This window comes from Thermobia domestica, chromosome 7 (genome assembly GCF_964235325.1).
Source record: "Thermobia domestica chromosome 7, izTheDome1.hap1.1, whole genome shotgun sequence".
Taxonomy (NCBI): Eukaryota; Metazoa; Arthropoda; class Insecta; order Zygentoma; family Lepismatidae; genus Thermobia; species Thermobia domestica.
The window spans coordinates 75,220,352-75,244,752 of NC_137460.1; the positions used below are offsets into that span (position 1 = coordinate 75,220,352).

Consider the following 24,401-nt stretch of genomic DNA (forward strand, 5'->3'; position numbering starts at 1 on the left):
CTCAATTTATAACTTAGCTTTTCTTGTTTTCAATCTAAATAACTCAGTGTGCTATAATATCAATTTCAATAAAGTGCGTACATACGCTTCTATTTCATGGTTGTTTGGGTTATTGTGTTTTCAGTCCGAATAATCCAATGTACCAGACTAGTTTTCAGGAAGAGAACGGTATGCACATATATTAAACATACTATATAATATTTTCTAGTACTGAATAGGCCTATTTTTATGATTACTCTATATACATTATTTATAAGTAGCTGTCGTGCCACTGCTTATTAAAATTTTACAATCAAGTAATACTATAAATCCTATTCTAAAAATACACAAATCACACTTATTTTCTGTAAGTTGGCTACCTGTCTAAATTGGCCACTTTTCGATGGAACCGATGGTGGCCAACATAGACAGGTTTCACCGTACTACATTTTTATGGACTGGTATTGAGAGCAGACAGAATTCCAAGAACTGAGAGGCCAAGAGCTTGAAGATAAGCAAAATTTTTCATTTAATTAATTCATTTCGTTATAATGTACGACAGATATACTATCTGATGTCTACTGGGATAACAGCTTTAAGTTCGTGAGAACAAAACAAGAAAATGAAACTCGTTGTTGGGTTGAGCTGTCGAAGAGAAACATCATAAAATTGGTCTGATTTCGTGAAAGAACATGAAAACAAGCTGGAACTATTCATTTTACTAGCTGTTCAGATTAGGATCAAAGTCACATCGTAAAGATGTGTTTGTTACACTGAAGGAAACATATTAGGTTTAGGTTCTTAGGTTCTTTAAAGTATATAGTCGAGGCACACAATTGTATAAAAGAAGATAGAGGTTTCTCAATATACAGTATCTACGTATACCTCATGCTGTTCCACAAGTTTTTCTTCTCTCTCTCTCTCTCTTTTTTTTCTTTTCTTTTTTCTTTTCTTTTCTTTTCTTTTTTTAAGTATTCATAACATAGATACAGTTGTTCTTGTGGTAATATATTATTTAAGTATACAAGTTGTCATACACTGGTTCCTTTTAATACCAATGTAACATTTATTCAGAAGTGACGAACTCTCTTTTTGTTCTCTCCAATGTAATAGATCAAGTTGATGTTGCCATCTATATTATTCAAAGTTTATAATCCTACTATGAGATCTCCGTAAGTGTATACAATGCAGGTCTGTGTTGTTTACACAGAAAATAAGAACTTTCCATCTACACTTGACGTATTTAAAAAGATAAGTATCTTACTTTAATATTCCTGTATTAGAGAGTTTTTTTTTTTTTTTTTTTTGAGGGGGGGGTCCACAAGCTGTTTCAAGGCTTGCCTTACCTCTTCTTCGGCGTGTGTTATTTCGCTGCGCTGCTAAACTTGTGAAATGATGGAGGGATATTTTTCACATCCTAAAACGAATAAAGTATCCTTTAAAGTGAAAACATACCATATCATTCCACACTCCAAATTATGAAAGACAAAATTATTAAAATATTCCTCCTGAAAAACCGTTCCTAAATAGAAAAGTGTGATCAAATATTTGGTGTACTGGAGACAGGCTTCAATTATACTGGTAATTATTAAATTTCTAAATTGTAGAAAGTCCAGTATCACATACGGTTGGCAATGATCATATTTTATGTTGTATACAAACCAATACACATTGTGTGCTAAACTCAACACTTTATTTTTAAGCATAGTTGCCAAGACGAGTGAGGCATGTGTCTAACCGTGAGACGAGCTTGTAAGATAGTAAGATCCTGGCTGTTGAACTAAACTTGCATCATATCGCTGTATTGACACCTTCGTTACTTTACGCACGTTCGTCGAATCTGTGCCCTCCAAGACGTTCTTTTAATGCCAGGAAGAGATGATAATGACTGAGCGCTAGATCAGAGCTGTATGGTGGTCGTTTCACACACTTCCACCAAAATTGTTGCAACAGTTCTTGAGTATCAGTGGCAGTGTGTAGCTGGCAGTTACATGCTCTCTAACGTCAAAGTCATACGAGAGCGTACCAGAAATAATTTTACAAAGCAGTGACAACGATGTCAGGGCCGGCCTTAAACCGATTGCTCTTAATCGAGCCCCGCGCCTAAAAAGGCCCCGCGCTAGTGCCGTCTACTCTACTCTCCAGTGCCGTTTTAACAGCATATTAGGCCCCGGAGCAAACAAGTGTGTTGTGGTCCCTATGACTAAATTTTGCTCTTAATACATGTAATTAATACATGGCATTCTACTTGCGGGGCCCTCATCCAAGTGGCTATGATACCGTTAAGATGGCTTTGCTACTCTCGGTTGTCAAGTATACACAACAACATATTGCAATACAAGTACATCCATGGACTCCACAATGGAGGGTATGGCCTCTCCCTAACAAGTAAAATATATATTTTTTAAAATCAAGTCAAGAAAACCGAATGTATACTAGTGCGTACTGAATAGGTGGCTGCTTATGAAGGTCTGTCTTCTAACACGAATAACGCAATGAAAAATGTTATCCATCTTCCTAGTTGCAGTTTTTTAAAGAAGAAAACTTTTTTTTTAACGTGCATTATCCGGAAGTTTTTTTCTCCGCACCATGAAAGAAGAATATGCTAGATCAAGATTCTTTCCTTAGTAATTATTTATTATTATTATTGTTGTTGTTCGTTCGTTTATTTAGATGGTTAAAGGATGAAGGAAGAGAAAAGGACGATGGAGAGGCAGAAATCGATAAACGAGAACTCAGAAAAGAAACAAAATACTGCTTGTGGTTCTGTGCTGTATCGTAGTTTGGTTGTATGGCAATCAAAGGGCAATGCTGATCATAAGGAAGTTTGATATATTGTCAGCAAGTTAGGCTCCTGTTGCTCATAGAAGAAAGAAAAAAAAAACAATTGAAGAGCGATTTTGAGATGTTTATTTTATTTTATTGGAATTGAACACAGCAGGTAAGAACCCATTTGTAGTGTTCATATTTTGTTTACACTATTTTTACAGGTACTATACATTATTACAAATTCCTTTTACTATTTTTTATTTCTCATAAGTTTCCATTTTACAACTTAAATCAATTTCTTTAACTTTTTTACTTATACTATTATAAGTTGCACTCACTCTCCATGTTGGTGACTTCTGGAGTGTATCAGTCCTTTGTTTTTCGAAATAAAATATATCAAACTTATCTGGTCGTGTGTTTCGAGGTAGAACATGGATATGAAAAGATGAAATAAGCTCGTTACAGTCAACTTTACCATTAAATATTTTATTTAAAAAATACCATGTCAAAAAGAGTTCTTCTTTGTTTTAAATTCATGATAACAAAAGTAGCGTTTAAAGAGTCACTGCTATCTGTCTGTGGGTATACGTGCATTGTTTTGTACGTTAGACACTTTAAAAGTTTTGATTGAATTTTTTCTAGTTTGGTAATATTATTTTTGAAGAGGGGATTTCAAATAGTACTTGCATATTCCAGTTTGGAACGAACATAGACTTCATAAAGTCCTTGATTTTTTTTTTTTTAATTCTCGCCCAGTTCTAAGTATCAATCCAAGATTTCTATGCGCTCCGTTAATGATGTTGTCAATATATAACAATTTAATAACTAAGTTTTGCTGATATACTAGATAAAGCGAGTTCTTTCTTTTAAGTGAAGAAAACTGTTCTGACTTGTTGAGTGTAGTCGAACAGGTTGCGTGGCGTTTCCAATTCGTGCTTTGTTCGGTCCCTTAACAGTGCCAACCCGAGTTCAACCGTTCGAATGAAATTCGTGAAGGGCTAGATGGCTTGGACATAAATTCGGAGTGGGAGAAAATAAGTTCGTTATGTCAAATGATACATGATCAGTTTGTGATGCCCATTGCCATATATCACCTCATCATTTCGTTTTTCTTCCCCAACCCTGACAATCTATCCATTATCCGACTCCGCATTCTACATTCTTTTCCTGACACTACTATACTGTCTATACTCTGCGTGCTCTACCACCGGGAATCGGACTCGAGACTATGTACACCACAGGCGCATGCAATGCTGACTCAACAGTTAGGACCCCATGTTTTTTGAAAGGGGCATCGGTAAGCTCGTCTCATGGTTAGACAAACGCCTCAATCGTCTTAACGACTATGTTGAAACATAAACTGTTGACTGTAGCACAAAATATGGTTTATGTACAGTGTAAAATATGATTATTGCGCAATATGCCTTGTATGCTTATTTTTAAGGCGACTCGTAGATGTAATTCGTAACACTAAGATTTACTCGTTTCTTCTAAAAAATTTTGACAAATTGCAGAATAAATTAAGCACTCATGTCGCAGCTGCTGCAGGAATCAGTTTTTATGAAGCTGTTGTCAATTCTTGAGCCCAGGAATACGAATCCAGTTAATTGATCTTGATTTATTTGGTATCAGCTATAACTTGTATCGTACTTCTGTTGCTTATATTGCATTGCCTGTCTCTCATAGAAGTCACTGCTACAGTGAATTTGTATTCCCTGTGTCTCGTTAGAATTGCCTTAGGCGACAATATCCTCCCAAGATTAGAACTAACTAAGCACAAAATATCTTCGCAACTTCTGATATACAATAGAGATAACGTTACAGGGAAGGAAAGGTAAGATAAATTTGTATTTTTAAGTATTAATTATGTATCCTATAGGATACACCAGTAAATTGCTGTATGTAATTAACCCATACCTAGTTTCAGATGTACAGAGATACATTCAAATTATTTATCTAGAGCAGAAACTCAAGAGCTGACAAGGTGTAAGTGTTAAGATTTTCTTTGATTTTGTGTTTATTTTTAAATGAGAATGTATGAAACTATCTTCGGTGAATTTATCTGCGGTAAAAAAAGAAGTGATTTCACCTGTCATTATAACTGACTATGAACTAATTATGAGCTAATTATAAACGAAGAAATTTATTTTTAGAACCAGATCTTTACCTATTGGAAAATTGTGAAGAACTTTAAAATTTCGCACAAAAAACTGTACCAATAAAGCAGTTTTGTCTTATAAACAACATAAAAAGATCGAACAATCTATGCAAAACTTATTTTTTTTAAATGTATTTTCGTCACCGACTTCTAAAACGGCAGATCCACGTGCACGCCACCGCTTAAAAATAAATATTAATTAGTTATAAAGAACTTCAATGCCAAGTTTCATGCTTTTATCTACAACATACACTATTTAGATTTAGACTAGGGACTAAGTGAATTATGTTCATAAGTGTCGTGTAAATATCTTTATATACTGTATTAATGAGAGAGAGAGAGAGGATTTTTTGTGTTTACTAAAATATCAAGGCTAGCAACATTAAATATTTCAACAATCAAGATTAACTAACGAAATACTACTACTACTACTACTACTACTACTAATAATAATAATAATAATAATAATAATAATAATAATAATAATAATAATTATTATTATTATTATTATTATTATTATTATAATATTAATAATAAACCTATTGTATTGTAGTTGCAGCAATTAAGACTTGGCTTGTAGCAAAATGTTACTTTTCTCTTTTAAAAATAGCACAATACTAGGATAAGCTAACAAAGCTATATTTAGAAGGCAAAAAAATCTTACCATACATCCTTGTAATAAGTAATATTATTTTAAGACTTTCCTGTCCTCTTCTTTAATGTAATTTCTTTCCCTCTTCTTACGAAACGTGTGACATGATACTCATTTTTTTCTTCTGGAAAATCCCACAACTTGAATAAAATACCTTTTTAAAATGAAATCAATGCAAATTCATTCTATACTTCCAAATTATCAAAATTATGGTCAAAATTGCTAAAAATGTTCTTGAAAGACCATTACTAGGCTGAAAAGCACTTTACATATTTTTGAGATACTGAAAATGTGTTCGAATTGTGCTGTTAAGTTATAAAATGTCCAAATTGTAGAAAAGTTCTGTCTCAAACAAAATAACAATATATTAAGAAATAAATATGAAGATCATAGCACTAACATTCATTCACTTCTTCCAGAAAATATTTCTCAAGGTGAAGAACTTGAATGGCGCAGCAACTCTAGGTATCAATTTGTATGAAGCAGCTTCAGATTCCTGACTCAATATGATACCGATTTGCTGAAGTAGAGAACAGAGAAACCTTGAAACAGTATGAATTATAATTTATTACAGGGATGTAAGGTAAATTCTTTCTTTCTTTCTTTTTTTTAAATATAAAATATGCATCCTATATAGCATTCTTCAGTAAATAACAAAGCAGAATTAGGTTTTACATGTATACAGAAAGATGCCACTCTTTTGACATTTTACTTTTCATCTGCTCTTATATCCTTATTTATGATATTTCTCAGAAAAATCTTTAACATACATGATTGTCCTTTACTCTGGAGGAGACGGATGATTAATGGAAGAGAATGATTTTGAAAGAATTGGAAAAATGAGAATATGAAAAAAAAAACAAAAAAAAAACGGGAGAATCTTGAGAAAATAACGGACATGGTGTTATCCACAATAAACTCACATGGCTGTGTTGAACCAGGGACTCCTTGTATCACAGCTGAACTCTACTACTGAACCACATGAAATGTAAATCACCACTCAGGCTTGTCTCCACTGTTTACTGTTCAATGTTCCTTATACAATTTCACATATAATTCATAGTTTCCACTACCAGTATCCATAATCTTTGTCCAAACCAACATAAGTGTCATTCATCATTTACTAAATCTCTATTTATAATCATCTAAGGTTTTAATCTCTATCAGACCGTTGTAAAACAGAGACAAACTGAGAAAAAAAGAGAATATTTTCCCTTTCCATTGGGAAAGCTTTGGACGTTTTCGAAGAATACTTACAAGGTAAAATGTTTATCTTCTTTCAATATGTCCACCCTCAACTCCCATCCAGAGAAAAATGTTTGAATTCACTACTGTTTTAAAGGATTAAATAAAAAGATAAAACTAGTTCAGAGGAAATTTCCTGAGCAAATTCGGGAAGGTATGAACTCTTTTAAGACGGAAATAATAATGAACAATTAAAAAGTTGTATTCAAGAACATTAAATGTAATCAGGGGACTCTTGATTTAGCCTTTCTGCTCTCATTTTTTCCAGGATAATTTGCGGTCGGTGACGTCATGTGGAGGTATTGCCAAGGATGTTATAAAATAGAGGATGTTCCCATACTACAAAATCGTGAAGCCATACGTATCCTATGATTGGAGATTTTCTTACCTGTGAAAGGTTATTCTTACTCCTATTTGTACACCCATACGTGCAACATGTAACCATTCTATAATATAAATCTGAAGCAACGATTTAAATAAAAAGAAACGACAGACACACTATATGTCAACATTTGAAGATCGCAATGTTTTAAACCAACATATATGGCGGAAACGAGAGTAGCCAATCAGACATATGAAGATCGCAATGTTTTGAACCAACATATATGGCGGAAACGAGAGTAGCCAATCAGACATATGAAGATCTCAATGTCAACATTTGAAGATCGCAATGTTTTAAACCAACATATGTGGCGGAAACGAGAGTAGCCAATCAGACATATGAAGATCTCAATGTCAACATTTGAAGATCACAATGTTTTAAACTAACATATATGGCGGAAACGAGAGTAGCCAATCAGACATATGAAGATCTCAATGTCAACATATGAAGATCGCAATGTTTTGAATCAACATATATGGCGGAAACGAGAGTAGCCAATCAGACATATGAAGATCTCAATGTCAACATTTGAAGATCGCAATGTTTTAAACCAACATATATGGCGGAAACGAGAGTAGCCAATCAGACATATGAAGATCTCAATGTCAACATTTGAAGATCGCAATGTTTTAAACTAACATATATGGCGGAAACGAGAGTAGCCAATCAGACATGCCAATGCTAGGTTGTATTTTTGGCTTCATTCAGTTAAGAGGGTGAAGATACATATGAGCAGATCCTCTATTTTATAATATCCTTGGATATCGCGAAGTATCGTTCAAGAGAACAAGGGAAACACTGTATACGCAATTACACTAGTTGGTATACTGTTTCAAGATGGGCAAAAGTCACGGACAAGGAGCCAATCAGAACGCTAAACGCGAACTGGGGCAACCTGTTATTTTATATACCTTGAAATATAATTTAGTTTATAATTTGTTATGTCACTCTTCACGAAAAATTATCCTTGCACCAAAAGTGCAAAATGTGTTTATAAAGCGATTCGGTCTTGATATATGAGTGACTTAAACAAGGCCATCGAAGAAGTGGTTGAAACTGTACGGAACACTTACAGACGAAAGTTTTTTTAAAAATTTTTTAAGCTTATTTTCCTAACAATTATACTCGTCACTGAAGTTTAAAGGAACTTAAAAAAGCATACTTTTGTGTCTTGTAAATAAATTAATTAAGAATATATGAAACAATAATATTTTTCAAATCGATTTTTATTCACTGAAAATTATAGTACAAAGTGACATGCTATGCACAATAATTAATTGAACAAAAATGAAACACAAACAATTTGTACTTTGACAAAAGTGAAACTAAGGTGTTTTTGTTCGTATACGTAAGAATACAAAATGCAAACAATAATCATTTCTAAAAGAGCAGCAAAACCATTAACATATTAGTGAATTAATATATAAGTGTATACTCATATTTGTATATGAAAACAATCAGAAATTAATATCGATGTTCTTTTACTGAGTAGGTACCTTATGGATGAGTTTTCGGTTAGCTATACATATCAAAATTCGTTTCAAACAAAATCTTTGAGCACAGATTTAAACAAAATAGCTAGTATTTGCTAATTAAACTAGCACCAGAAACATGAATCTAAGCTCTTCTAAAATATAATAGAGCACAATATAAGTATAAAATAAATAAATAAATAAATCTCTCCATTTTCAAAGAAAAAATTCTAAATTAGGGAAATTCAAACTGTTATATACAATTAAGATCAAAAGTTTTATCCATGTTACGGACTTATGAAAGTATAGGATACAAAAGCAATGTCTTTAATTGTACAAATATTTGCACTACATTTAATGCACACACAAATATAAGTCTTAAATGCTCAAATATACATGGAATAAAGACAAACTAACTGATTCTTTTATGCGATAACAACAATTGGAATAAAATTAAGTACGTGATAGGAACTAGAAAGTAAACATTTATGTTTTTACGTACAGTCACGTCCAAAACAATATGTTTTTCTTGGTACATTTTATTTTAATTTTAAAAACTAAATCGAGCAAATAAACAACAGAGTTTTCTACTTTAAACGAAATCACATATCTATAAATAAAATAAAATAATATTCATATTTCCTCACTTATGTCTAACTGCTTGACATAGGAAGGAAATATTTTTGAACGTGACTGTATTATTGACTAAAAAATGTACACTTCCGAACACAATGTCTCATGTTAATATCTTATAAATGACTTCATAAAGTATTGTATAACGTTCTTACATCTTACAATTAATCACGGTATTGAAATCTAATCAGCTGAGATTATTATTTAATCACGGTACTGAAATCAAATCAGCCGAGATTATTAATTAATCACGGTACTGAAATCTAATCAGCCGAGATTTTTGATATAACTGATATATTAACAATATAGGAATTTCTTTCACTTATGCACTTTTGAGTGAAAAGTATGAGATGTTCAGAATTCTATCATTTAATATGTTAAATATAGCATATACAAATTATTTTGCTGATAGTTTTCATCATCTTATTGAGATAAATATGAATCTGAAATTTGTTTATAATATGTCATGGTTTTAACAATTATGGTCTAAAGTACTTATACACTCTGATATTAACGCACATTATTCAACACATTGTTAAAATATAAAAATTTGATAATTTACTTACATAGTTTATTACTAATACTTTTATTACTAATAAACGATTTATTTTTATAAACTACATAAACATTATATCTCATTTTCTTGAACTTTCTGATGTAAGTACTCTCTCGTAATGGACGTTTTTCATAACTATATTTTCAATAGCTAAGTAAAACAATTAGACGTATAAACCATCAATATTTTAAGCACACGATTAGAAAACAAATGTATTAAATGTCCACGAATCTGCTATATGTAATAAACATTTCTGTTTCGATTCAAATTCGCTGACATATATAAGTTTAATATCTTTAGAATTAAATATTACACATGATACATAGTCTCAATAATCTTAATCTCGGTTATTTGTGATTCAGAAATAAATGTAATACGAACCATTTAGTAAAACCTAAATTTCTATGTAGGTCTTAATCTTTTAACTCTAAAAATTTATTTATTATTTTTATAACATATTAATTTTTTACTCACATACCAGTTCTAACAAACAATACACGTAAGAACATGACAAAATAACTTTTGTACTTGTGCTTTCCTTTTTTTATTTTCTCTAAAGTGTTCTGACCGTCTAAAAAATATCAAAGTGCACGTGCTTTGTATTCCACAATTCACAGTGTTAAACAAATTGAAAATTTGTGTATATATATATTTTAAATATATTTATATAACTTCTTTCAATATATTCACATTTAACGCAATGTAGCATTTACCATTACAAATAATTATGTGTTTTTTTACACGACATACATTTAACTAACAATGAGGAAACTCTTTTTTTGTATTACATGTATCACAGTATGGGTTAAGGATTTGTTTCGTACATTTCCTTTGTTACATTATCAAATAAACTGAATGGCATAGCAAACTACCAAAAATATATAACCCTCTATATATTTTATTTTCGACACACTCTGAAATGTTATATAGAAATCATTAAGTAGAAATTAAATAGGTCTGATAATTAATATTTTGTACTTTTAGCATAAAGTTTTCACGGACAGTTGAAAGAAAGAAACTTATATTATTAGTATTTATATGCCGCGTTATCTTTAACGAATATTTTGATTACGCAACACACACACAAAAAAAAAAAAAAAAAAATTAGCATATAATACAAATGAAAGTATTTGTTACATATATATATATATATATATATATATATATATATATATATAATCAAATTAAGAATTCATTTTACTTAAATTACACGTCTAATTATATTTTATCACTTTTTTCCGTTAACAAATTTAATTCTTTCATTAAAATTTATTAATCTCGAATAACATATAGGCAAAAATATATATAGTACTATGCTCTCGATTAAATCTTTTCCCTTACATTGGAGTACCTGAACACATTTCTAAACTCTTTGTTTAATTGATAACACGATAAAGCAATTTAATTTGTTTTATCAGATAATTACAAATTGATGAACTTGACACGCAAAGAATTCTGTTCGTTCTTATACATCTTCAGACGCAATATTTATTAGGTAGTAGGAACTAAGAAGAGAAAACAGGCATTACGAAACGTTTAAAGAACCCTTCTTTTACGACTAATTACAGTCAAAATTATTTTGTATTTATTTTATATATTAACTAAACAATATGAATTTTTGTATATAAATATTTATATTCTTCAAAATTTTGAAGACTCCATTAAAAAAAAAAAGTAGATTGCAAAATTATGACGTTAATAATTTAATGTTTCATGCCATTGATTTAAGGATACTTGATTATCATTTCAGTTAGAAATAATTACTACCATTTCAACACACTAAGAAATATTCTCTTTAGAATGCTCAAGGTGAAAGAAGAGAATACTAGTAACTTCACTGTTATACAAAATAATTTCTACCTTTCTTCTCCCATTTCAAAAAATACACTCGACTAGAAGTACATTTTCTTTCGTTCTATCCTATCTAAGGTTCTTTATTTTTTGGGAACTTTATCTCAATACATCGTTGTTGGTAAAATTATTTTTTAACCACACTATATATATACATATTACCTGCATAAAAGAATTTTCTGTTACTAGGCACATTGTTACTTTTAGTTTTATGTGTAAACAAAACACTATTTTTTTTATTTGTCAAATGAACATTGGCTTCTTTTTTCGTAAATTTAAATTAAATTATTCCGGAGACAAATTTAGAAATATTTTCGTAACAAGTCTTTTTTTTATTTGTATTTTAAGAAACTAAAGCGATTTAGCTAATTAGAATTTCGATTTTTTTTTGGTCATATAAGTTAATTGTACATACAATTCGGTTAAACCCTGAGACGCTTCAGGAGGTGTTTTTCACAAACAGAAATGATTGATTTACAAGTGCTACTTTCTCAGAACTTTTACCAGAACTAAACACCTAGGGAGAAAGAAGAGAAAGCTCTGAGACCAAGCACTTTCAATGTTCCATGTTAAGAGTCTTTCTGTCCCTTCCTCATGAAGTAAGTAAGAAGGTCAATAGGCAAGGGGAATATGATTGTTGAGTTCTTTTCAGCTGAGATGGTGTTCAGTGTCTGTAAATACACCAATATATCAATCAGAGTCATATCAATGTTAATGAAAATATTTAAGACATATACATAAGATATTACTTAATGATTCATGGAATGCATATCTAATACTAATAAAACTAGTACTTACCTAAGCAACCGATCAGTAAGTAACTATAATCTCGACTGAAGACATTTCAGCAATGATTTATTGTCTTCATCAGTATAGATACCGGCAGTAGAAATAAAAGCGTTCGCTCAGGTCATAAGGAATACTAAACGGAATTCAATTAAGTAATCATTATTTTAAATTACATATTGTGGTAAACTTTGATGTTATTGATACAGATATAAAATATATCGATTTCATATCCCCAACTTTGATTACAGTTAAAGAAAAAAAAACACATATGTAGTAGAAAGAAAACCCAGAACAATGCTTCATTAATCCATGAAGGTTATTTATTTATTTTTTAATAATAAATAAGCACATTTATAATTAATACAAAGATAACTCAGTTTTAAATTGCTTCCACAGTATAGGTATGTTGTCGATTATATAATTCTTTGAACAACGTTGATTTCTTACATGATTTGTACTGACGGAGGTAACAAATGGTCGGTGAAAAGTCTATGGCTAAGATTACCATTGTCTACAGTCAGGTGCTTAGGTGAGCGTGTGATGCTCCGCTATTGTACATCTACACCATCGCATTACAGGATATTCGGAAGAAGCGTAATAAGCGTTCTGGTCCGCATCATATGATGTTAAAATTAAAATGTAAGAAAACTTTTTTCGAATCGCTATTAGATAATAGTCGAATTGAGGATATACGTGTAAATTAGTGTTTTGTGCTGAATAATTTAGATTAAATATGCAGCTCTAAATTAACCAAAGCCTCGGATCGACATGTACATTGCAAAATCCAACTGTATTGTAACAATATTTTGCCTCTGATACCGTATGCAGTCAAGAAGATACATAGGTGAGAAACAATATTTTACGATTTCAAGTTATGAGTATATCGAATGTCTAATGTTATCTTTTGGAAACAGCTCGATGGAATCTAATGTTAAGTAATGTTGATGGAATATGAATTATTTTAATGTAATGAAAAGTATTCGACGATTATGAGTGTATAATGAATATTAATGATAATAATACTTGAAATGTTTTAATATAAAATATAATTTAGAAGAAGCTGTTCAAAAGTTAGAAAGAATTCGATTAAAATAAAGTAATCCTATGTTATTTTGTCTGTACCTATACTGCGTGATCAGTATGATAAATCATGTGGCTTTATGCATAGATTAACTATCTATTCGCCAATTATCAGAGGTTATATCAAATGTTGTAATCCTGTACTATACTGTTGGAGTTTCTCATCAGCACACCGAACCACCAAATTTCTTTTACAAGGAACACGTACCTGTGTGTGTGACAAGGTGCATTTCAAGCGAAGCTTTATTAGTGCACATCAGGTAATTAACATTAAAATGAAAGTAATATTTGTCAGTCCTGTCAAGTGAATGATGGAATGATACTTTAAATGAATTAACCTATCCAACTCCCTTTACGTCTTTCATTAATAATATTTCCTGTATAAATTAGCTTTAGCAACTGCATCTAGAACTTCGTGATATTGAGTTTCTAAGGTATTATACTTTAATGCGTTAGATTTTTCATACTTGTAAGAATTGCAAGAGAAAAAGAAAATATTCCTAATAAACCGTGTTGAATATCTTACAGTCTGACAAAAAATACACTTTGTTTATACGTATTTTCTTACCTGAAGATAACGCAACTGCAGAGCAGCAGGAGACTCGCCAATCACCTCAGAAGCTTCTCGCAGGGCACGCGAAGCCTTTTGTTCACCTTCAGCGGCAATGACCTACAACAAACAACAAGCTATTCATGTAAGTACATATATAAATATCTACATATATATTTTTCATTTAGCTTCAACATATTATGTGCTTAGAATTGTCTCTGTAACTTCACAGTATTTCAAGTTTATGATCTTGGACGATGTAGTGTGATAAACTCTTCATCACGGGGCAACAAATGAAGCTAAAAGGGACAAAATACTATTTTCTTTTCTTTTATAGATCGAAGGAATTACACGCGACGAAAACAGTTCAACATTAACAATCTCAAGTAAGTTATTTGTGTTATATATATATATATTAATAGCAGAGAAATAATCCAAGAATTTGTTCAGAAGAAACAGCAGTGAATTCAATACTTTACAGAAGATATTGGAAAATTCCTAAAAGAATTAGAAATTTTTGATCGGTGACAATGTTCCTTATCAGAGTGCTTCCACCATCAAGCAGTTCTTGGGAAAAAAAAAAAAAAAAACACTATGGCCGATCAGTCTTTTTATTTGCCAGATTTAGTACATCTTGATTAATTTTATTCCTGATAATACAATCTGAGTTGAACTAGCGTGTATTGACTTGAGTTTGGATATATATATAGGGAAAAAATGACAAGTGAATTTTAATTTACATGAGAATCTTATCTTAGCAGGCAGGAGAAACTCTATGTATTCTAGCTGAAGAGATGTATTAAGAAGTTTTATAATTGTATGAGTCTAAAGAACAATTGGAAGAGTATGTGTCATTTCATTCATTCAACTGTTTTAAGAATAGTATATACACTGCTTATTGGAGTTACTCTATTACTGATTCAGTTAGTCATAATAAAGAATCATTACATGTAAAATTCGAACTACTTTTAATTTCTTCCAAAATAATTGAAAAGCAAAACTAAAAATTTTGATAAATACCGTCCCAGAACTTTTAAAGTAATATATATGTAGTACAAAAACTAGAGTTAGGTCACGTTATTTATAGCGGAGAAATACACGAGAATATTATGGTGCCAAAGCGCAGCACAAAAGTGAAATAACGATACAGTAGGCGCTCTTTAACGTGGTATGTTCGGTTCTACAGCCATACTGAATTAGCAATTTTGCCGGATTATCGAACGTCAATATAGTTTAACGGGAGTTCCAAAGATAAATCATTTTAGATAAAAACGAAAACGATTCAAAGATGTATTTTATGTTGTTATGCACATTCTAAACATGTACAGAAGATATAAATATACTACTGTACAAAGTATTTCTTTTTTTATATATATATATCGTAAATTGACGAAGAACCAATATTGAAATCACACATTATGAAATTTCTGTTTTCGCCTTGTTCGAGACAATTAATTATCTGTAGTTTATATTGTATAATGAAAGCCACATGCTTACGCTTATTAGCAATTGAAGAACTCGACCTGGGCTTCGAGAACATTTTACAGTACAGTACACTGTATGCACACAGTTGTAATGTTGTGCGAACGTGACATGTAACCGGTTAGAAAACAGAAAAATCTCTACTAAAATGAAAACTGTGAGTCACGGTAAACACAGATCGAACTTAAGACACGGGGAGTGCAATAGCGAGACCTGGTGGTCAATAAACTCCAATATATATATAACACAAACAGCTTGATCAGCGCCGGATTACAGAATGTGCCGAGTTGTAGGATGCCGGTTAAAGAGTGCCTACTGTGTATCTGCCCCTTTCTCAATATATCTTCTTCTGCTACGCTATCAAGACATGGTGATAGATTCTTTCCTTTCGTATAAACCTACCATTAAACAGAAAACCTTTGTGAAAGATAGATTGAACATACTTGTAATTTCCTTACAAAGGTTTCCTAGATGAGCATGAGGTTGTACAGAAGGAAAGGATTCATAAACATGTCTTAGTTGGTAGTGTAGCAGATGGAAATACGTTGAGAAAGGGACCAATGAAGCCTTGAAACATCTGATATGACATTGTTATATCTAGGATGCAAGGTAAGAAACTTGTTCTCTCTAAATATTCAATTTACATCCTATAGCTACCATAAGTAATAAAGTCACAATTATATTGTCGGTTGTGATTAATAGCATATGTTTTTATTGTGTAACGATGTTGTAGTTGAAAAATATATAAACCCATGTAAGTTTCTTATATAATCTTATCTTTGATTAATATTTTATTAAGTGCCATCAAATGGAAAGGTTCATTTCAAACTATCTCGACATACGTGTTATGTAAGACAGCTACTTTGTGTGCTGTGTGTACCCACAGGTGTATGTAACATTCTGGTGGGGCATCAGTGCATACGTATTGTCGTCCAGGAGCGAGAGACTGTTGATTAAGCACTTTCGCTTTCTTGGCCTGGACGCAACACGATGTGTGATTAAACAATTGACTGTGAGACGTTTTCTTCTCGTGGTCTTGAATGAAATTGTTGATAAGAGTCATTATCACATCACGAATGTGATTTGTCAATTATAGTATCTGATAATCGCCTTCTAATGTGTTTCGTCCAACACGTAAACGTGAACACCTGTTGTAAAAAAGGTTGTTTATATAAACGAGATAGATAAAATATTCTCTCCAACCAAATATAGTCTCAGACAACTTCAATAAACGAGATAGGGAAAAGGCACGGTCGTAAACCGACCAACTACCCTTACAAGCAATCAGCGCCTAAAGCTGAATGGCTTTGATCAGGTTAACTTATGCTAATAATGTCAATCTGATAGAATATGATGTGAGGACAATAGAAAAAAGTACAGAGGTTTTATTAAACGCCTGCAGGGACATGGATTTAGAAGTAAATGCAGGAAACTAAATATATGGAAATTCGTCATAATTCTTTGATACTTCCATTTCCATTCCAATTCAAATATTTCGTTGGGAAAAAGTCTATATATCGTGAAATTTATATTGTTTAAATAAGAATCGTAGCATCTATCCTTGTATACTTATTACCTTATCTTTGCATTTTTTTAATTATTATTTTCAATAATGTTAGGAAGATTTCACTATTACTAACCTTGGCTCTGGCTTCTCGAGCTGCCTCAGCTTCGGCAGCCATAGCTCTCTGAAGTTGTACCGGCAAACGAACATCTTTTCTGTAACACAAAAAAAGAAGGTAAATATACAAAATCGTAAGTATGTCCGTACATAAGTACAGTATTTACAATAAATGAAACTATAAAGTATTTCTATAAAATCTTTAAGTTTTAGGTCCTACGGTTATGCCGGTTAGGGTAAAAGAGACGGTGATGATGAGAAATGAATGAAATGGTGAAATGAGGAAAGTGGAAGGAAACGGGAGAACCCAGAGAAAACTCACGCACACGGTGTTTGTCCATCACAAAGTTCACTTGGCGCGAGCTGGGATCGAACCAGGGACCCCATGCACCAGAGGTGAACGCTCTACCACTGAGCCACCGCCGCCCCTTACAACTTTTTAAATGAACTTTGTTGAATTGACTTTATTTCCGAATTGGCATATATTTTTAATTATTCCACAATCACATATTTAACTCACTAAACATATATATATATATATATATTATTTTGACAATGCTTGCCTCATGTACAAACAAAATACGTTAGAACCTATATTTCCTTCTTTTTTAAAAATTATTATCTTCCTACTTTTCTGGTTTGTTTCTTCTTGAGCTGTTTTTTTCCGAAATGATTCCAATTGCATTCTTCAATTTTTTTTCATGATGATAATAATCATTGTGTAGACGATTTTAAAACAAGATGACTATAATTAATAATACTCATTTGGAAATGTGAGTTATTATACAGACTATATTTTCATATAAATTTTAGTTTTTATCCTCGTGTTTTATTATTTTGAAGTACAGATGAAGTAATGGGGCGTAGTATGATAAGAGTTATAGTTGTTTAAAAGAAATGAGGAATTAGGAATCTACAATTATGAAATCAAGAATCGAAATTCATTGTGTATACTGTACTTACTCATAGAAGGACATTATTTGAAAAATTTCTCATATACAATTCGCGCGGAAAGTATTGACGCCTAAAACTTAGCGTCAATATTTTTCGCGCTTTTACACATCACCCTTGTATTTCCTCAACGACGACGCGTAAACTGTTGTCACTCGCTGGCAAGAAACACTAACTTGTTATGTTGCTTACTGTGGAGTAACAAGTTTCAACTTACTTTGATTGGTCGACAGGGTTACCTGGCGTGTGCATGTACTCTTGGTATTTCGTGTAATTTTGTTCCTACTTTGTGTTCTTTGTTATCTAATTTCTTTGTGACAAAATGCCTTACTACGTGCTGAAGCCTGGTGAAACTGAGGTGGTGATTACCCTGTTTAAAGCCGGTAAAAAATCCAAAGATATCTCTAGGCAAACGGGTCTGAAGCTGAGAACAGTACAACGTTTGGTAAAACGCTTTAAGGACGAAGGAGAAGTCAAATGCCCCGTCCAAGACCAAAGTCTGGTAGGCCTAGGAAAGTGTCTCAAAGGACACTAAAGATCATGAAAAGGCAGCTCCAGAACCAACCTTCTTTATCAGCTATGGAATTAAAAGAAAACAATCCTGCATTACTTGGTAATGTGTCCCTTCGGACGGTGCAGAAGAAGATTCATGACGATTTAGGGCTACGAAGTTACAGAGCTCGCCGGAAACCCCTTCTTACAGAGAATCATCGTAAACAAAAGACTGCCTTTTTTTGTAAAAAAATATGGTACTTGGACTGTTAATGACTGCAAAAAGTGTTGTGGACTGATGAAGCCATGTTTTTTTGTCAGTGGCAATGGTTGCAAGCGTATGTACCGTCCTCCTGGTGCTGATCCCACTCTTCCTCAGTACACTTATCCAACTGTAAAACACCCTGCTAGCATCATGGTCTGTGGTTCCTTTAGTTATTGTGGTGTAGGGGAGTTAGTTATTCTCCCTAGAAACCAAACCATGAATCAGTTTGACTATTTCGAGCTATTAAACGATGTATTGGAATCGTCATTTGCAAAAAGTGGAGCGTCTTTTTTTTATGCAAGATGGAGCTCCTTGTCATATAGCCAAAAGTGTGGTATCTTGGCTTAAAGATGCTTCTGTCTCATTTTTTGAAGATTGGCCAGGGCAAAGTCCATACTTAAACCCCATAGAAAACCTATGTTCTATCATGAGACGTTTATAGGGTAGGGACATCTCTACATTGCCTCTGCAGAAAGCTGCCATCAGGAAGGTTTGGGACAATTTGCTACTCGTTACCCTCCAAAATCTTGCCTTCAATGTTCCACAACGACTGAAAGTATGCAAGAAGAGGAAAGGAGGTTCAACAAAATACTGACTATTCGGTAAATATTCTAACTTTTATTTTGTAGTATGTTCAGTGTCTTTTTATTTGTGGTTGTAGCTTTCACTTGTGTCGCGTCAATACTTTCTGCGCGAACTGTATATATACAGGAATAATGCTTAAACAAACTGCCAAATTACAGGTAAAAATAAAAAAGGAAAAGACAGAGTGTTGTTCTCACGTGAATTGAAAAATATATTATTAAAGCAGGTATACTACTCAACTGAAGAATACTTTATTTATTAAAATATATAATTTAATTGTGTATTCATATGACATGTTCTATCTATACTATTTGAGTATTTCTATACAAGTTGTAATGGTTGTATGAACCAATAAATCTAAATCTAGAAAGCTGAAAAGATGCTAATCTAAAATAAGATAAGATTAGCAGAATAGTATCACATTTATACTATTCTTCAAAATTCGTCTTTGTTTTCTTTTTCTTTTTTTCTTTTTGCATTGTTCCAAACATTAATTTTTAAAGGGAAATTGGTCCTGACGTAACCGATCTAAGTTTGAACATTAGCTTATGTGAACTAAGAATTTAGTTTATATTGTAATATCCCACGTGGTATTGTGTACAAACAACATTTTACGCTTATGTTTATAAACAACACCACATAGTTTTACGTGAACCACATGGATCCACTACAACCAGCAGACGACGGACTTCTGGCTCCTCCCATGAAGCAGACGACGACATCAGAGCAGCAATGGCACCGCCGTCTGGGGATCTATAAATTCGGCAGCCGACAGCGGATCTGTACTAGTTTACTGGTGTCCCTCCTACTGTTTGCAACGGAACATTAGGAGTAACCTAACCCCAAGCCTCTAGTCTGTTTCGGGACTTTTGGTTTTTCCTTTCACCTGGCTTATCCTGCTTTGGGAATCCTACACCCAATTGCTTAGCCTGCTTCGGGGCTCTGCAATCACTAATCCCCTCACTGCTTGCCACGGAGCTTTGGGGAATCCTTCGCCACTCTGCCTACTCTGCTACGGGGCTTTGTGGAGATCCTGTCTGCGACCTCTCGGTCAAAGACTACCTGTTTCTAACCTCACAAGCATAGAGAAAATATCTTTGTAGTATTTTTACTTTTGTAAAATATTGTTAATTAGTGGAATTTTTATAATAAAAGCCTGTAGTGGAAGTCGATTCCGGACACTCTTTTTATTACCTCGCTCTACCTACATCCTATATGGGACAGAGTTTTACAATATATATTAAACTTACATTTCCACGCGCTCCACCTTGATACCCCAGGCATTAGTAGCTTCATCCAAAGCATTCTGAAAAACAAAGAATACAGAAGAATATTTTTTATCATATCAATATTATTATACGTATTTAGCAGAAAACCTTAAAAATGCTATTTTATATATAACAGGGAGGAAATATAGAGATAAAAAGCTATGTCAATTACGCAATTGAGTACTGTACTATTAGAAATGTATATTAGGTTCCTGAATTGAGGTAAAAATTGTTATCGGTATCAAAAATACAAAGTAATGGAGTGGGTGTAGTATTTTCCGATGGAAGTGCAAAAATACTTAACAAAATTAAAAACAGAAAGCTAATACTGGTAGGTAATGGTATCGGATCTTTGTATGGGGTAAAAAATGGAAATTGTAGAACAGAATAATTGCAACTATTCAGTGTCGGAAAACAAAAGTGATGTACTGAGGTTGTGGCATAGACGTTGTGGTCATTCGAACATGAACTATGTGAAAAGGTTGGTACAAAATAATGTTGTTGATGGTTTGAATGATATCAAAAATCATAAGATTGAAACCATTTTGTGTGAGTAATGTGTTTTAGGAAAAATAACACGACAGGCAATTTAGTAGACAAGAGTATAGAGCAACAAAACCACTAGTACATAGTGAGGTATGTAAGCCAATTAATTCTACAACGTGGGGCGGTATAATTATTTTGTCAGATTTATTGATGACTACTCATTTTGCTATTGTTTACTTAATTAAAAACAAATCTGAGATATCTGAAAAGTTTAAAAAGAAACTATTATTATTGTGCAACAACACGTCTAGGTAGTATTATTTTAAAAATAACATCTGATAATGGGGGAGAAAATGTCTCAAAAGAATTCAAACAATTTTGTGGTGACAAAGGTATTGTCCTTCAAAACACAGTAGGGTATAATCCGAAACTAAATGAGACAGCAGAACGCATGAATAGAAATACAGTAGACAAAGCATGCGCTATCCTAATTGAAACCAATAAGAGAAAGGAATTCGCTTAGAAGCAATCTCATATTCAGCATACGTAATAAACAGGAGAACAGAATACGGAATAAACAGAACAGAAACAAAGACAAGATTCCTAGTGAACTTTGGGAATGTAGAAAACGTAACGTGAAGGATATAAGAATATTTAAAAGCACAGCCTACGATTATGTACCAAAAGAACTGCAATATAAATTATACTAGAAGAATAAGAAAATCGTCATGGTAGGCACTGTTTAGGTGGATACAAATTATGAGACGAAGAAAACAAGAAAATTATTGTAGCCAGGAATAATATTTAATGAATATCTTATGAAACAGAAGGAGATAATGACGGTAAATATGGAGAACAATGTTATCACTGCAGAACAAATAGTGTTGGAAATGAAACAACAGACGATAAACAGGATGATGAAGAAGAAAACGAATTGGAAAATGAAAGGGAAAGAAGAAATAGGCAGAGACCAAAATGGCATGATTACTCTGTAACATTTCGATGATGAGAAGGTAGTGTACTTGGCGTACTGTTTAACGCTACTCAGAAACTCAACATCTTACGAAGAAACTATGTTAAATAATGAAGGAAATATGAAATAAAAAAGAATTTTAAGCTTTAAATGAATTAAAAACTTGGGAAGAAGTGAAGTCGCCGAGTGATAAATTGATAATAGATACAAAATGGACCTTCGAAATGAAAGCAAGATTAGTGGCTAAACGTTTTCAAGTTAAAAATGACGATCATTCGGAGTAGTATATTCACGAGTAGTAAGGTTATCTATAGTAAGAATGTTCTTATCGAAAGCATTGCAAGATGATCTTCAACTATAACAATTGGATATACCAACAGTGTTATTAAACGGAAAATTAAAAACTGAAGTTTATATAAAAATACCAGACGCAATAAAATCGAAAAATCGTAATGTAGTCTTAAAATGGAAGCGAGCTTTGTATGGATTATATCAGTCACCTAAGTGCTGGAATGAAACAATATATTAAATTGCAAAGAAGAGATAGTTTCAAAGATCAAAACATGACTTTTGTTTGCACTACAAGAAGAATTGTTGGGTGCTAATATACATAAAATTTTGTAACAATAAGAAAGTATCATGGAAACAGAGAAAAATCTAATTGTTGAACTGAGTGGGTTAGAATTTCGATTTCCCACCTGCTGAGCGGACGCTGTAGCTTTAGAGCTACCTGTGACATAATCAGTTTTCTGGGCTTGTTTTTTTGTGAATAAACCAAGCATGATGCACATCTACTAATATTTCAGAAGTAATTTGTTTTCAGTGAGTTTCCAAAGAAACGAACAATATGCTAGGATGACACTGTTGTTTGTTTATGATTGAAAAATAGTGACTTAATATATATACCAGAGAAATTTGAATTTATGTTAGAGTTTGTAAAATTCATAGCGGTAGTTGCGTTCTTGAGGCTTTAAGATCACGTGAAGTCTTGTGTGAATTTAGTACGATTTTTAGCAATTTTTCAGTTTTTGATTAATTATTCATTTAATTCTAAATTTTACTATAATTAATCGTATCATAAATTATCATAAATCATAATATAATACTGAAAAACATTATCATATGCAATCAAGAGTCACTTAAAAACAAGGGAACCTTGTTTCCATACAACAAGGAAGAAGAAGAAGGATCTTCTTAAAAGACTAGGAAATATGTTTTTACACAAAATTAACGATGATGAAGACCTTACTAACTATTATATCATTATCTACTTCTTACATATATATATAACTAAAAACATATATACAATTATTAACAAGCATATAAATAATTTAATTATAATTAATACTAAAAAAAGTTTAAAAAAATCTTGCTTGCAAGTGGTGGATAGAATCTACTACAGCGATATACAACTTAAAACATTGTGCGAATAGTAACTGAACAAACTTTACTAATGATTCAATTAGATAATCGGTGAAAAGTGGGTTTGCTACGAACATATCTACTACCACAAGAAGATAATACAACATAGTATGGTAAACATTTTGATAGTCGAAGTGAATTTGTATCCGTGACCTTAAAATAACACTTTATATGTGTTAAACGAGTTGATGGTTATATTATCATTGAAAATAAGATGAGAACTTTGAGAAATCATTTTAAAAGTTGATGAATGGCAATTACGTACAGTTGAGTATTGACATGATAATTTGTTGGTAGTGAGTGAATTACTCGGAAGACAGCAGGAATTCATGATGCTAGGAATTTCGTGGTATTTTACATACTCTTAAATCAACGTTTAAAGATGGAATTTGTTACCGATTGTAGGTAATATAACAAAACCTGAACCTGGATACATCATACAAGGGTGCTGATAAGTCCTTAGCTCCCCCGCTCCCGCTTCCCATACAGTAAAGTTGATTTTGATAATAGAATTTTAAAGAGCATTATTTTTCAGGTACACACAACAATTTTTATGGAGATCTAACATTTTTCTAGTGATTTTGAGAATCTACACAACATATGGAACCTCGATGCTTATGTTTTAAGTTGACGTACAATTATTACAATAGAAGAGAGTTTTCTTCAAGTTTCCGAAAGAAAGAAAGAAAAAAAAACAGAAAAAATTTTGTAGGATAAATGGGTCAAAGATAACCAGGTAA

The 24,401-nt window shown here is 32.3% G+C and overlaps 1 protein-coding gene across 4 annotated transcripts in view; it reads right to left on the reverse strand.

The window, feature by feature from the left end:
• Positions 1-8,862: 8,862 nt before the first annotated feature.
• Positions 8,863-24,401, reverse strand: part of LOC145690198 (band 7 protein AGAP004871) — a 402,706-nt gene continuing 387,167 nt past the window's right edge. For all 4 annotated transcript variants that reach the window (XM_081764850.1, XM_081764849.1, XM_081764848.1 and 1 more), the window contains 4 exons: positions 20,763-20,818; positions 17,239-17,317; positions 14,135-14,236; positions 8,863-12,368 (listed from right to left, as the gene is read on the reverse strand). In XM_081764850.1, coding sequence (XP_081620976.1) covers positions 12,267-12,368; positions 14,135-14,236; positions 17,239-17,317; positions 20,763-20,818 — 339 coding nt within the window. In that variant the 3' untranslated portion in view covers positions 8,863-12,266. The remainder of the gene's footprint in view (positions 12,369-14,134; positions 14,237-17,238; positions 17,318-20,762; positions 20,819-24,401) is intronic.